Raw genomic sequence first — 15,464 nt, 5'->3', positions numbered from 1 at the left:
GACTTGTTTCTATTTAGGCATTAATAATTAAGGTTGGTTGATAAATAATCTGAAAGCTCAAGTCAAGTCTATTTTGGTTACCAATTTTATACAACTGTCAAAACATGGGCCTAGGCTCGGGCTAGTCTATAACAATTAGGCTACCTAGGATTGTAGGCCCAGGACTTTTTTCTCTAAATTTTTTATAACTTAAGTGCCATTAACTTATTCCCATTTTAGTATCATTATTGTAGGCCTAGTAGCCAATATCTGTAATATTTCATTGCAAATCTTAGGCCTAGCCTTTATACGACTAGGCTACATCATAATTACAAACAATAGACAAAGTTAACTTACAGTAGCGGTAGGCCTATTGCCCACTAAAACAAAACCCATCATTGTAAGTTACCTATTAACTTAGTCTCATGATTTGACCTAGGCCTACTCGCTTTAAATAAGAAATCATATCATAGGCTAGGCTATCATCTTACTTAACTTTTCTTTAAGTTTAACTTCTTGAGAGGATTGCGGCTGACTGCTTACACGCTCAATATCATCCTTTGAGATTGCATCTTCTTGTTGATAACATGATTCTGGCTCACTGGAGCAGGTGCGAGATGCCGTAAATTAACTGTGGTCTCCGCATTTGGCAGTCGAACTAGTGCGTTGTAGGGATTAGCTTCTAGCAGATCCACTTCCTGTACTAGAGGGTCATATTTGCTTTCTCGTACAAAATTACGCAGAAATACTTTTCTTGGTCCACTTAACCATGAAGGAAGGGCTAGCCTACTCCAGTTAAGATTTTCCTCGTGCTAAAATATTCTCTCGTGAGGAGTTGTATTAGTTGCTGTACACAGCAACGACCTAATTGATTGTAAATGCTTCTGGGAGAATCTTTTCCCAATCAGTTATTGGTACATCTTTTGAGCAAGAGTTACCGTCTTCCAAAATGTACCGTTGTAACTTTCCACTTGTCCGATTCCATAAGGATTATAAGGAGTAGTTTGACTCTTGGCTATCCCTTTGGAGTGCAAATATTCTTCTAGTTCTCTAGATACGAATGATGTACCTCTATCAGAATGGATGAAATCAGGATATCCAAAAATAGAGAATACCGTATGTTACTCATAGCTACAATAACAGTCTTGGAAGACAAATCCTTGCAAGGAATGGCAAATGGTAATATGAAATACTCGCCATTGGCTCGCTGGGGTCTCCGCCCTCAGGCCTCAGGCCCCCTAGGGTGGTTGGGGGATTGTTGGAAATATCCAAATGTGGTTTTGCAGTACAACTAATGTGGTTTTGATACAGACAAATTAGAGTGGGGGGGGGGGATTGTAAATTGTATACTTTTTTCTAAATTATTCGTTGGTTTTAAAACAAAGCCTAGTAACTGTGAAAGATTTCAAATTTTTACCACGATGAAAGACGGTGGTTCAAGAACTGGTTTGATTGGGGGGGTTTCAATTATATGTTGAGGGGGTTGACGTTCACCTTTTGTTGGGGACCTAGAGAAAAAAGCAACCGGTTGTTTGTTCTGTGTGAGAGTCGCTACAATGGCTACATCTGAGGCATCAGTCTCAATGCTGAAACGAATGTTGTCATCTGTGTTGTGGAGAAAGGATTTGAGTATGCATGATCGAATATCATTGAAGTCTGTCACAAGTAGGGATGTTGCGATACCACTGTCTTTCCGATATTTGGTATCGATACTGTATTGAAAAAAAGTATCGATACCGGCTCAGTATCGGAAGAAAAGTATCCATTCGATACTGGCAAAACAACATTTCTTCTTCAAATGAACCATTGAAGTAAACCTTACAAATCAGCAATATCTGTACTTTCATCCAATTGTAAGGAATAACGGTAATTTTCTTTCAATGCTGATATCAAACTCTCCTTTACATTACCAGACATTTCGTCGATTCTACGTTTCACTCTAGTGTTGGACAGATATATTTGACTTATCTGTTGACCTGCTTTTTCGTCAAACCGAAGTGACAAAATTATTTTTGTCTCAGGCAAAATAAGATTCTCACCTGATGTGTGCAATGCACCATTTTTTGCTATTAGCAAAGACAACTGGTATGAGGTCGTGATAATTTGTTTATTGCCTTTCCCCGATAACACATTCTCCATATTCAACCGAGTTGAAAACAGTTCTTTTTTGTTACATTTGAAAAAATATCAAACGCTTATTCAAGCATTCCAGATGTTTTGTTGAAATGTGCCTTTAAAGTTTTGACGGCTTCATACTTTCATTAGCCAGGGTTTCAAAACGAATTACGCATTGGGGTGTAGGTTCATCATCGGTACCTATAAACTTAAATCCGTATTGGAGGTATTCAGGACAATATTTTTGATATATTTTTTCCCTTTCTTAACATTTGACGATACTCGAGGCACTTTAACGTCATTGCTAGTAGAAGGACGACTAAGCTCACCTTCGTCAGTGGATTCCGGTTTCCTCTTAACAGACCCAGGTTTCAGCCAATGCTCCATCGTTGTAAATAGTCATAACACTACTTTCAAATCAAAACAAGTCAAGAAAAAGTATCAAACCACTATCGTCCATTTTAACTCCTACGCAGGCAAATGCAGTCGCCAGACTGGACTGACAATGACAACAAGAGCCGAGTCTGGGACTGTGTGCAAGTGCGAGCGAGAGAACGAGACCTAGTAGGAGAAAACCGGTCGTGCGGGTGGAGGAGGCCCCAAATCTCAAATTCAAATCTCACAGTTCTGCAGATATCCTTATACGGAATATTAACAGTTCAAAATATTGATTACTAACCTAACATAACCTCCTGGGACCCAACCGCCTTATACAATGACACAATTACTTACTTGATATAGCCCTGTGAATTGTAATGTGTTTTGTAGGTGACTGCCTAATGTCCTTCTATAAGCACCTTTAACGTACCCCCTGTAGAATCCTGAGATTTTTTTTTGCTACTGGTTCAGATTTGACTGTGTAACCTTGCTTACTTTAAAGCATAATTAAGTGGAAAAATCATTAAAAAAATATTATCACTAGGTTTCTATGGTTTTTTAATGTCCTTATAGAAGGACATACGGTTTCTATCCACTTAAGGCCCTGAAATACAATAAAGAAACTTTACCACAGAAAACTGTTTTGTAGGTGCTATTAGGTAGGAAAAAAAATCTAAATAGTATTTAATAATACATTTTAATTATAGGCTACAAAAACTCACAAAGTTTAGTCAGTATGATAAAACGATTTTACCAAATGGCCTATTGAAGTAATAAACTGTTTCAATCTAAAAGGAGTAAACTATAAGAAATAATAAAAGATAAATAGAATAATATATGAATAAAATATAGGCCTTATGTAGTATAAAACTTTAAACTGGCTGACCCGTATTTCGTACGAAACTTGACTGAATCTACTTTGAGTGGAAGGATGAGAAACAGTTTCGGTTTCCCATTAGACAAAGGTAAACATTACACTTAATACAGAACACTGATGTTTTCTTTCCACAGTTCTTTCTGCGACATCTTTTTTGCACTCCAGTTGTTACTTGTGGGAGGTGGATGGCGCCTCTTGTTCGTACTTCGATGGAAGGTGTTGCTACCTTTCTTCCATCCCCGACATCATGGACAGCGTCACATTCTTCAAGTTCAGATCCACAACTTTCGTTATCATCCTGAAGGTTTTGTTCGGGCGTACACCAAATGCCAGTTTAAAAGCTCTGAATTGGGGGATGTCTTTTGGGCGGACATTTTGACTTCTCTTGAACTCTCTCATCTGCAGCCATGCATTAGACATTGCAAGGTCAAAAAAGTGCATTATGCACCTTATAGTCCACTTTTTAGTTTTGGAGCGGTTAGGGCAGTACGACATGATTCTGTCCGCCAGGTCAACTCCCCCCATATTCTTGTTATAGGAATTTATCACTGCCGGTTGACTAACAGTGATATATTTCTTTTCCTTTTTGTTCCACCTTTTTACCTGATGTTGTGGTTCTTTGCTTTCACTGGTTGACAGCATAGATACTGGCTTGTTATCCAGCCACTTAGTGACTGCCATTTTACCATCTTCCCGTACAGACACTTGACTGGAACCCCTTTCACTTTTCTTAAATTCCTTATCTGGGACCAAATCTGTATTTTTTGGTACTCTATTTTTCATTATGGTACCAGAACATCGAATACCTTGGTCAAGCAATGCATCTGCTAACTTTGTAGTAGTGAAGTAGCGATCAAAATACAAAGTATGGCCAGGAACTAATGAGCGAGATAAATACATCACTGCTGCTTCCCCAAGAGAAAATCCTTGGCTTGTTTCTTCAGGAAAAGTATTTTTTCCTTGATAAATTTTAAAATCGCAGATCACCCCATTTGGGTTTGCCAAAACAAACACTTTAAGTCCAACTGGGTTTGGCTTATTGGGGACGTACTGTTTCAGTGCACACGTACCTTGAAATGGCACCATCATTTCATCAACGCACAACTCTTTTTGCCGTGGTTGATTCATACAGCCTTGGAGAACTCTATCTAGTACTGGCCTTACTTTCCAAAGACGGTTAGTTTTTTTCTCTTCATCTGAGAAATCATTGTCAAAAACAACCTTCAGTGATGTACGAATCGCATAGAATCTATCACGGGTCATTGCACTGGCTAAACAAGGGATCCTGAATCGTTTTTCCCAGTACATTCTAATCTGCGGAAAGTTTAGGGCTGACATCACACAGTTCATGCCAATCCAGATTTTAAGCTCCTGTAACGTCAATTTTAAGCTTTTACCTGTTATGTGAATTGAAGTTTGATTTGTCTTTAAAACCATCAAATCCAAGAGTTCATCATCAAAGTACTGATAAACAAATGTATCATCGTCCCACGAGTCATCACATTCTTCTTTCTTGTATCTTGGCTCCATCAATTTGATTTCTTCAGGTTTAAATGATTTAGCAGTCCACTTTGGTCCAGGATCAGCCAGCTTCACAGTAGCAGTTTTCTTCTTTTTTTTGCCACTAGCATTTTGTCCATAATTTTTTGTATCCCGCTGTAAAAAAAGAATTATTTTAGGATTGATATATTAAATGTATTATTCTGAAAAAAGGTTTCGAGTTTTCACGAAAGTTTTCATGTTTAAATTTAACTAGTTACTCATCACAAGAAACAAAAAGTTGTTAATTTTACCACATAGTTAATGACTGCCCTCTGAGCGCTTTCCCTGAAGGTATACTTACATTTTGGCCTTGAAGGTACTACTAAAGTAGTAGAAAATATAAACTTTAAAACGCATTTTTGCCATTTTCAGGAGAATTCTCTTAAAAAAATATATTTACTTTGGGTTGGTTGATGCACAAAATTACTATAGTTTAAATTCTTACCTTTCGCTTGGGTTTAGCTGATTCATCCGCACATTCGGAATCTGAACTAGGGATATCTTCTAAATCTGGATTATAATCCGGATCTTCATCCGTATCATCATCACAGTCTCCTAATAACTCTTCTAGACTTAGACCCATGTTTCGTGGCCCTCTTGGATGTGGCATCATATCTGGCTCGTCATCTCCTATATCTTCAAAATCTGACTGATCTAGATCCAAATCTCCAACCAACTCATTGAGGGCTTGATCTACTTCCTCGTCATTCACTGTAATACAAACACAATTGTTTAGTGCTTACAGCAAAAGTGGAAACCAAGGCTTTTGTAGATAAAATAAATAACATTACTAAAACAACACTTGACCTATGTACAAAACCAACGTCCTTTTAAAATCCCATTTAAAAATAAGACTATAGGATGTAGGGCCCGAATGTCCTTTTATAAACCAGACCAAAAAATGGGATGTTTGTGATAAAGACCTGATGTCCTTCTAAAAGGACATGTACATTTAAGAACGAATAATAACTTAAATAATGCATCTGGATAGAAAATTATTTAATAAATAGTCAGTCAAACCATTACACTTCATGATTATAACACTCAAATCAACATTGGTATAAATTAAATAAGTACTTACGGCAATTAAATCTTAGGTCTTCATGAGTCCTTCTACTCGCCATCTTGTTTTCACTCAGACAAAGAGAGCAGAGAGCTCTGGTGGCAATTGGTGAAACTACATCAACAGCAAAAATCATACTATAGCCCTGCCCTCCTAAGCCAAAAAACAGTAACTACAGTTTAGGTTGTTTTGAGATATTTAAGGTTTTCTGTTTTGGACGTTGCCGGGCACTATATAGAGATTTTTTTATGATTCTTTTTTTTAATATGATGTAATTTTTTCTCTAGAATTCAAAAATCAAGTTTTCAAACCGATAAAATGATTCCTTTATTTAAATACCTGCACTTACTGTAATTTGTGTTAGTAAATACTAAGCCAAAAAACAGTAACTACACATACTGTTTTTTTGCTTCTTGTAAGACTATGTTTCAGTCATTGATCAGAAGGCAAAAAACAGTAACTACACATACTGTTTTTTTGCTTCTTGTAAGACTATGTTTCAGTCATTGATCAGAAGGCAAAAAACAGTAACTACCTTGGACATATATTTTACTATGTTTAAAATGTATATATTTTGTTATTATTTACACATGAGGGTTATTTTTGAAATGTTAATAATTTAATCAAAAGACAAAAGTAAACTAAGAAAATAAAATTATTTCCTTTTGGGGTAATTTGGTCTTTTGAATAATTAATTTATATTTTTGATTAATATAATGTCACTTCCACTTGCTAGGATCAAAATTTGGGGATGTTTAAAAAAATTAAACATTTTACTTTTTAAAATTAATTTATTGCTACAAGATTTACATTTAGAAAAATGTAAGCAGAAAGGCATTTCTTTAAGCCACTTTATACTTTAATGTTTAGTTAAGTTATAAAATACTCTAAGCCAACAACTTAAGTAAAACGTAAAAGTTCTTTAACTAACTTTCATGTTTGGTTACAACATAATACTCTTGTCTAGGCCAACATTTTTTCTATTTAATACTTAAGTAAAACGTAAAAGTTATAAAATCTTTAATGGACCTAGTTTCTTATTGTTTAAACTCTTGTTCATTATAAAAATACACTGATCATCTATAGTTCCTCTAGAACATCATTTTACTCTTAACACTTTACTCAACTTCTTGGTCAGTTACCAAATCTGGCACGTCACTACTCGCAGGTAGGTCCAACCAAAATGAGCGCCTGTTTTCAGGCATCAAAGGCAGTAGCTTTTGGATGATGTCAGCTTTTTTAGCTTGATTTATCCCTCTTGGGTTTGATCTTCGGGTAGGCATGGGAACCTGTTTTTTTTTTAGGTAACCTGCTTTCAAAATTGAAATACTTTCAATTTGTTCACTGATAAATGAGGTCTTGTACTGGATGTCAAAAGAGCCTCTTTGAAAAATTACTTGGACCATCTCGCTGAGGTATGGCCGCGGAATCTTGTTTGTAATTTTATACGTAGAAGAGTAATCAAAAGAATTGAAGAAATCAGTATGTTGAAGACTTTTCACAATTACTTTGCCAGAATTGCTTTTCATCACAGCGTCTTGAAAATCATCAAAATCATAGACTTTGCCTTTTGTTTTGATCTGAAAGCAAACACCAAAATTACTATTCTGCTACTGCTGCATTTGAATTCTCTGAAAATAACTAGGACAAGTTACTACTAACTACCCTATTATTTTGTACATGATATTTTTTAATTAAAAAAAGTAGTCTTTTTCAATGCTAAAAAAAAGTGCAATGCTTTTTCAAAAAGTGCAATGCTATTTCAATTTTAGTTTGATTTTAATTGACAGCTTAGGATATTGGTTAGGCTAAGTTTGTGATGGTTAGGATAAGCATAGGTTGGCTTATGATTAGTGAAAACAAATTAAGACCTACCTGTTGGTTAACCTGATGGTGAAACTGGTCAGCGGACATAAAAGTGTGTCCAGGTTCCAAATAGTTGAAGACAATTTTGTTACTTGCAATTTCTGAGCAATTTATCAAGCCAACCATGTAGGAGAACAAAGACCAGTTCTTATTTTGACTTGCACAATTATCCATCCATAGATGGATTTCTTTGGCATCCCTATAATGAAAAAGAAACGCATGCAAAGCACTTGTTATATCTTCCTTTTTCCGGCCTGATATAGCTTCATGCCATAAGCAAGCCATGGGCTCAATTTTTGGTTTTTTGCCAATAGGTACAAATGACTCATTAAATAAAACTATTCTTTTAGTGAATACAGCTTGCTTGAACTGTTCCATGTGGGGTAACATCAACACTTTTTGAAGATCCATGGAACAAACCACAATTCCGTCATTACTATATTCATTCAATCGGTTTTCATCAATATATTCACCGTAAGACATACGAGCTTCTGTATACTTTTTTTTGTGAGCCAGCCATTCTGTGCACTCCAAACACGACTCATCATTTTCTTGTACGTGCTGTGGATTGTGAAGCTTATAACTTGTGCATTTCTCGCATTCTTCATGTCCTAGTTTCGAAAATGAAACATTCATTTCCAATAAAACTGATCTGTATAAATCATAGGAACAAACAATTCCTTCATGTTCTTCTAAAAATGCATTGTGCATTTCAGTAATTGACAATTCTGCTGGCAAATATTTTCTATTTGGCGCATGCTCTCTCCTATAGTGAGAAATGCATGGGTTGTACTTTAAAATGTGATCTTTGATTATAGTTTTATCGATGAAATTGTGAGGGGTATGTCTGCCTCGCTTGTCACAGTTAGGGGAAACACCACTAATTGATCTATTCAATACATTAAACACAAACATGTCATTCTTTTTTTTGTAGCCGAGAGTGGTTAGGAAGAAAGTCTTGCACACATTTTTTCTTTCTCCTTCAGAATTGGTAAGATGGTAAAAGAAAGTTTTCCCTCTTCGTGAATTATCTTCATCTTTTGTGTTTCTAACGACTTTTTTTTTCTCCACATGACCTAAAATAAAAACTTTTCTCTCGTTATCTTCCATTGACCAAAAGTGTTCATGTATTTCACACCTTCTTTCTTCTGACACCTTTTGAATGCATTTTCTCTTACAATTATCGCTGCAGGGAGGTTGTATATTGTGTTTCTCTTTGTTTCTTTGTCGCTTTGATTTTATTTCTTCCTTTTTTCTTGGTGCTGCTCGCTTTCTAGGGTTTCCTTTTTTAGTAAAACCTTTAGGTGGTTCTGCTTGATTGATTTGAAAGCCCTGTAAAAAAAGTTGACTGTTAAAATAGGCCTAGTAATTGTGAAATTGTAAATTGTACATGTAGTTTTCATACCACAGATTAAATTTAAGCGAATATTCATAAAAAATAATTGGCTATAAGTTAACTTATAAAATCCTAGTAGGCTAAGTATAAACAGATGCAGTACCTACTTTTTATTTATTAAGCGTTTTTTACATTACGTTTTAGTGAGTAGGCCTGACCCACTTTACCTTACCTCATTCTCTATATTTTCTTCAATCTGAATTTCCTCATTATTTTCAGTAAACACGATTGGATTGTTTTCACTATTTTCTTGTTGAATTAATAACCCAACTCCACCAAGAATTTCTTCATTTCCAACATTTTCATTCAGTTGTTCATGTTCTAGTTCCATTACTCCATCTAGAATTTGTGGATCCAGGGTGCCACTTATCATATTCAAAATGTTTTCTTCTATATCACTGATATTATCTTGTAATATTGATTCAATCTCACAACCGTTACTTTGGTTTGCTCCATCTTCCAAAAAGATATTACTTAAACTTGTGTTAGAATCATCTTGGGTTTTCTCAGTAACCTCTGTTGAACTACTACTACTAGTCTTCTTGTCCAAACTAACAACCATAAACAGGGCGCCATTTTCAAGATGTGTAGGTGAATCATCCTGTAACAATATTTCAATATGTAATCATAGACTAGGGTATATTTAAAATAATTCTCACTGAGCAGTTCTTGATAGCTAAAATAAGGTTCTTAAACAAATTGGCATAAAAACAAAAAAATACTTATTCATTCTTCTGGAAAGAAAACAAAGTACTGTAACATCCATCCCATATAAGTTAATAAGTTATTAGTTAAGAGGTTAAGAGGCAGAGAGGACTTTGAAGTCCTAACTTTGCCTCTTTAATAAACACATTTTTCATTTCATTTCATTTCATATAAGTAGGCCTAGGCCTAGTTACAAGTTTTCATTACTAGAGTCGGCGAAATTTTGGTATGCATATTCGTGTCACTGAAATATATCGCAATTTTAAAATCAATATAGTAGGCATTCTACTTTGAGCATTTATTAATATTTTTAAGGTCTTACCTTATTACTTGGTGAAGGCTCTGACGTAGGCGTAAGTTGCTGAATATTTCTTGAAACTAATTTTTCATCATGACTTAGACCATTTTCAAGATGTTTAGGCAAATCATCCTGGAACAATATTTGAATATGTAATCACAGATTAGGGCATATTTAAAATAATTCTCGCTGAGCAACTCTTGATAGCTAAAATAAGGTTCCTAATAACAAATTGCTAAAACATCCCATATAAAGTAGGCCTAGGTCTATTTACAAGATTTCGTTACTAGAGTCGGGGAAATTTTGGTAGGCCTATTCATCTCCGCCAAAATATATCGTAATTTTAAATTCAATATATCAATAACCTAACCAAACATAGCCTAACCTTACCTATTCGATTATTCAATTGATATCAAAATAAACTAATCTAAACCAATCGATGTCAGAGACGAATTCCAAAGTTTGCACAAGAGTCATAAAAACAGCTTCTACTTTGAACCTTATTATTTTTAAATGTCTTACCTTATTGCATGGTGCAGGCTCTGACGTAGGCGTACGTTGCTGAATCTTTATTGAAACTAATTTTTCATTATGACTTAGACCTATTTTGGGGTTGGATTTAGGCCTACAATTGCTTTGAGCACAATGGTTTATGTAAGCACAACGAGAAAAGGTTTGTTTGCATACTTCACATGTAAAAGGCATTTTAATAAGGCCTAAAAAACTACTAAACAGGTTCACGTTTACATAATATTACTTAGAAAGGCTTTAAAATTAACTTCACTAACTTCTAAAATGTTGTTTGAACAGAATTTACTAAACCAAACCAAACACAACATCAGTGTAAATGTGTAAATACAAAACCAGCTGTTTGCAAAGTCTTTTAATTTATGAAAAACTTCCTGCACAGAGTAACACAACTTTGCGCAGGATGGTTTACAAAGAGGTATTTTTTAAGCTGTATAAAATATACTGTATTGTTATACTTGAATTTACTGTTTGTTATATTACAGATTTCTAAGCAAAAAAACAGTAAGTACAGTTTTCTAAGCTAAAAAACCGTATCTACAATGTAGTTACTGTTTTCTGGCTTAGAACCTGCAGATACTGTTTTTTGGCATAGAAAAGCATAGTATATGCTGTAGTTACTGTGAAATAAGACCTCTGTATCTCGAAAACTATAAGAGATACGGTTTTCTGGCTTAGATTTTTGGATTCCTCGTGGTCTAAAACATTAAAATCAATCATAACCTCAAAATCCGATTTTTTGTCAGTTACTGTCATTTGGCTTAGGAGGGCAGAGCCAGTGTTGCCAAAAGCGAGTGGTCCAGAAAGTAAAATTTCCCTTGGCTGATTTTTAAAAACTGTGGCATTATATAAGTACGTTCGGCAACTGCGCATTAAATATTCTAAAATAATTCAGTTCTTAGGCAAGTAATGATATTATGTCTTATATAAGGACATTAGGTATTTAGTGTTAAAATGAAATAAAAATTACAGGACTCAGGAGGTTAAACAATCAATATTTTAAACTGATAATGCATGATGGCTGCGGAACTGTACCTTATTGGATGGATCATTGTGGACCGATGCTTCTAGGTGTCGAGATTGCTTCGGAAAAAAACTGAAACAATCCCAACAACTCAAACCTTACATCATCAGACAAGCTAGACAAAATAAAAAAAAATGTTTTAAGTATTTAGGGGAGAGTCTGGTCCTTTTTTGAGAAACTGTTGCTTCAGCCTTGGAAAATAAGCGCTCAGAAGGCACGCATGTGGCTCATTTGTCTTAGATATTTCCTTGCCAGGCGATATGTTGCAGGGAAAACAGTCTTCATGTCTTCCCAGGTTTCTAAAGCTGTGTTTACACCAAAGTCTTCCTCTAAGTTTTCCACTAGTTGTGGAAACTTGTTGCTTTTTCTACAAAATGCAGCGACTTTTTCTGTCGTCCATTAGTGGAGAGACAAGTTTTCTACAAAATTTTGGTTTACCGCGGAGAGGCGGTAAAGATCAAAGAAAGTTTACAACAAAAAGGGGAAGACTAGTTTCTACACGATTTGGGCAAGCAACTTGTGGAAAACTAGTGGAGAACTATTCCCCCTCCTCCACGCACCCCGGTTGTGACGCCTTTACGGTTTTCCTGAAGCTGGTGACGCCTTTATGGTTTTCCTGAAGCTGATGAAGCCTCAGTTTTTTCTGAAGTTCGTATCGTTTTTCTTGACTTTATGTCTGCCAAACTTTACTCATAGTATGGACTTTTACAAGAATTTCGTACCATATTACAGGACATACGACAAAATCGTAGGATGAAATTTCGTTTTCCAATGACTGGCACTCACTTGTCAAACCAAAATCTGTGCTTTGTTCACGTAGGGTCGAAAGTGTATCACAAACATTACTGATTTTTCACAGATTCACTTCTACATTCCCCTCTAGTCTCTGAAAGTGGTTTAAGTGATATGGTCACATGAGATTTCAAAATGCTCCATCTTTTACTAGAGCAAGAAAATATTGTATACAGTCTTTGCAAAATACCAACAAATATTTGTGCTTCAACAGAAGCAGCGTCTCCTAAAATGAGTTTTAAGCTGTGGCATCTACAAGGAAAAAAGAATGCCAGAGGGTTTAACTGTAAATGTCTTAGCTGTACGCCACTTTTTTCTCCTCTCATGTTGGTCCCATTGTCATAATCTTGACCCCTGCAGTCAGCAATGGACAGCCCCAACTCTTTCAATTTGCTAATTATATATTCTGCCAACATCTCTCCCTGTAGTTTTGTCTACTGCCACTTTTTGTAGCCAACTATTCTTTTGATAAATCCTCAATTATTTCCCTCATAAAGTCAGCCCTTTTCAGCTTTTTTCCTGGTGTATTTAATTTATAGAGAACTAGCTGGCCCGACAGACGTCGTCCTGTCCTATTGTGGTTTTATGTCACATGCTCGTTCATTTTCAAGATGAGCTCGTTCGCATGGCTCAATCACGTCCTGGTTGAAGTTCGTTCGCTACGCTCACTCATCTTTAGGTCGAGGCTCGTTCGCTGCGCTCACTTGCCTTCAGGTTAGCTCGTTCGCTACGCTAACTCGTCTCCAGGTTGAAGTTCGTTCGCTACGCTCACTCACATTTTGGTTGCAAATTAGCTATTCTCATAACTTAAAAAAATATAGTGCTGCACCCTGTTGGTAAACCTATTAACTTTTTAATGTTATTGAACATCACAGAATCAGATAGTTTAGTTGAACCAGCTGTTAAGATTCTTTAATTCCATTTAAATATGAGTACTCATAAGGTTAACATGGGAAACTCCAGAGCCACTGGGGCGGAGCCCTTTTGACGGATCTGCACCAAACTTCACACAAACCATCCTTGAATAATAATGCCTTAATAATGCCTGAAATCTTCATTACAATCTGTCGAGTGGTTTTGGAGTCCATGAAGGACAAACATACAAACAAACTTACATTGGATTTTATAGATATAGATGTATGACTTCAGAACCATTCTGCCAATTACATTTAATACATTTTTTGCGTGTTTCATCGTTCTTCTTTTGTCAAGATAAACGTACAACATCTGATCGGTTGAATGTATCCTCCCCATTCCTTTATTATACTGAAATTGTATTTTGTTTTTCCTTAGCAATTCTTGACCAGATCTTCGAATGGAATAAGTAACTGGCTTAGCTACACAGTCAGATGATATAATAATAAATTGAGAGGTATTTGTGGGCTTCTCTCAGAAAGCCATCATAAGAATCGGTCCCTTTCTCGCATAACTCTTCTGGCCAACTTTATATTTACCCAGCAGTTGTTTTGATATTCCTCTTCTGCCTACTCTCAGAGTACCAGTGAGGAAGGTTTTATTGCTGTATAATGTTTTAGCTACAGCAATGGAGGTAAAATAAAGTCAAGGAATATGTGATGGGCTTTGTTTAGAAATCCTGCCATTTCTAACAGTTTCATCATAACTGAGCTGGCCAACCCAGTCTCCACAATTCTTTCATTGTCATCGGATCGTTGAGCCCCTTTATAACAATAAAACTGTACGCAATATCGTGTCACAGAGTCACAGAAAACCCAGAGTTTAATACCGCATTTATAATGTTTCTTTGCAGACATTTACTGAGTCAAGGCGACTCGTTTTTTGTCCCAACAAGAGATTCATCAACCAATAATGCTTTGCTTGGGTATTAATAAAACTTTAACAATCTTTAGCACGATCTATAATGGGTTGAAATCTTCCGCAAGGGTCATATCCTGGCTCTCCTTGTTTAGGTAGAGGTCGAGATATACAAGGTGGAAATTTCCGATACAACAGCAATAACCGAATTAGTTGTAACAACAACAAGCAACACAATATAAACACACAATACATGATTGTAAGCAAAGCTTCTCACAGCTGTGGTCTGCTACTACATTCCAAGAGGCACAGCGGCAGACGCCACTGCGTAGATTATGTCATCGCTGTGGCTTTTCCTACGAACTGTTTCTGGCACTCTTTCTTGTCACTCACTAGTCAGTTTGTTTGTTTCTTAAAGCACCAATAGATTTTCAAATAGAACAAACAATGAGTCGTAAACCCAATATTATTCACAATAATCACAAATTCAGTTACAACCGCCTTGTAACTGTAACAACAACAAAGTCATCTTCATTCGCTGAGGTTGATGGCATCTCTTCAAAATCCACCTAATTGCAACCTGTTGTGCTTATGAATCCTAATTTGGCAATTAAAGTTAAAACATAGGGTACTCTTTTTTAACAGGACATAAGAAACTATTTTTATCGTCCTTGTAATATTCTCCTACGCAATTTTAACAACTTTGCTTATTTTGTTGCCGCCTTATTTTTATAGATGCGGTAAAATACCTTGATCCTTAGTTAGCTGTCTAGTTAACTTTACCATGTATTCAGATGCACCAAATCCCTTAATAATTTTTTGCTTTGACCATGATCTTGGCAAGAGACTAATTAATTATCTTGATTTTACAATCTTTGCGAGAAAATTTGAATTTTTCTTTTATTTTGCTAATTAGTATGTCATACTCACTTTGTATATTTTCTGTATTAGCCTACTTAGTGTTGGTGCTTCTAAGTCTTTATGGAAAGATTCTTCAAATTTTCTTTTAACTGCACTTGTAATTTTATCTGAGCTTCGTTGTAAAGCATGTAAAAGTGTTGAAAATGGCACTCCATCATTTTTTTATGCACCTCTAACTGAAAGTCCTCTTTTTATATCTGATTGTAA

The 15,464-nt window shown here is 35.7% G+C and overlaps 2 protein-coding genes across 2 annotated transcripts; both read right to left on the bottom strand.

Annotated features, from left to right (window-relative positions):
• Positions 1 to 3,571: 3,571 nt before the first annotated feature.
• On the bottom strand, positions 3,572 to 6,090 carry LOC128984660 (piggyBac transposable element-derived protein 3-like). Its single transcript, XM_054403994.1, has 3 exons — positions 5,973 to 6,090; positions 5,337 to 5,602; positions 3,572 to 5,005 (listed from the first exon to the last, which is right to left on the bottom strand). Exons 1-3 carry the CDS (start codon positions 6,088 to 6,090, stop codon positions 3,572 to 3,574), a joined length of 1,818 nt encoding a protein of 605 aa, XP_054259969.1.
• A 664-nt stretch (positions 6,091 to 6,754) lies between these two features.
• LOC128987257 (uncharacterized) lies at positions 6,755 to 11,075 on the bottom strand. Its single transcript, XM_054408013.1, has 5 exons — positions 10,742 to 11,075; positions 10,244 to 10,351; positions 9,389 to 9,817; positions 7,830 to 9,152; positions 6,755 to 7,534 (listed from the first exon to the last, which is right to left on the bottom strand). Exons 1-5 carry the CDS (start codon positions 10,922 to 10,924, stop codon positions 7,073 to 7,075), a joined length of 2,505 nt encoding a protein of 834 aa, XP_054263988.1. The 5' UTR covers positions 10,925 to 11,075; the 3' UTR covers positions 6,755 to 7,072.
• Positions 11,076 to 15,464: the final 4,389 nt, after the last annotated feature.

This window comes from Macrosteles quadrilineatus, unplaced genomic scaffold, assembly GCF_028750875.1.
Source record: "Macrosteles quadrilineatus isolate MER2022 unplaced genomic scaffold, UCM_ALF_1.0 Scaffold_2__2_contigs__length_208266976, whole genome shotgun sequence".
NCBI classification, from domain to species: domain Eukaryota; kingdom Metazoa; phylum Arthropoda; class Insecta; order Hemiptera; family Cicadellidae; genus Macrosteles; species Macrosteles quadrilineatus.
Note: the sequence above shows the minus strand (reverse complement) of the source record. Positions and strands in the feature narration are given on the sequence as shown.

Bases quoted from the DNA above. Each gene is read 5' to 3' on its own strand.
- LOC128984660 (XM_054403994.1), bottom strand. From the start codon at position 6,090: ATGATTTTTGCTGTTGATGTAGTTTCACCAATTGCCACCAGAGCTCTC. The intron at 5,603-5,972 runs GTAAGTACTTAT...TTTGTATTACAG, and splicing joins AGACCTAAGATTTAATTGCC to TGAATGACGAGGAAGTAGAT. The intron at 5,006-5,336 runs GTAAGAATTTAA...CTTTTTTTACAG, and splicing joins CAGCTAAACCCAAGCGAAAG to CGGGATACAAAAAATTATGG.
- LOC128987257 (XM_054408013.1), bottom strand. From the start codon at position 10,924: ATGCCTTTTACATGTGAAGTATGCAAACAAACCTTTTCTCGTTGTGCT. The intron at 9,153-9,388 runs GTAAGGTAAAGT...CTTTTTTTACAG, and splicing joins AAGAAAATATAGAGAATGAG to GGCTTTCAAATCAATCAAGC. The intron at 7,535-7,829 runs GTAGGTCTTAAT...GTTTGCTTTCAG, and splicing joins ACCATCAGGTTAACCAACAG to ATCAAAACAAAAGGCAAAGT.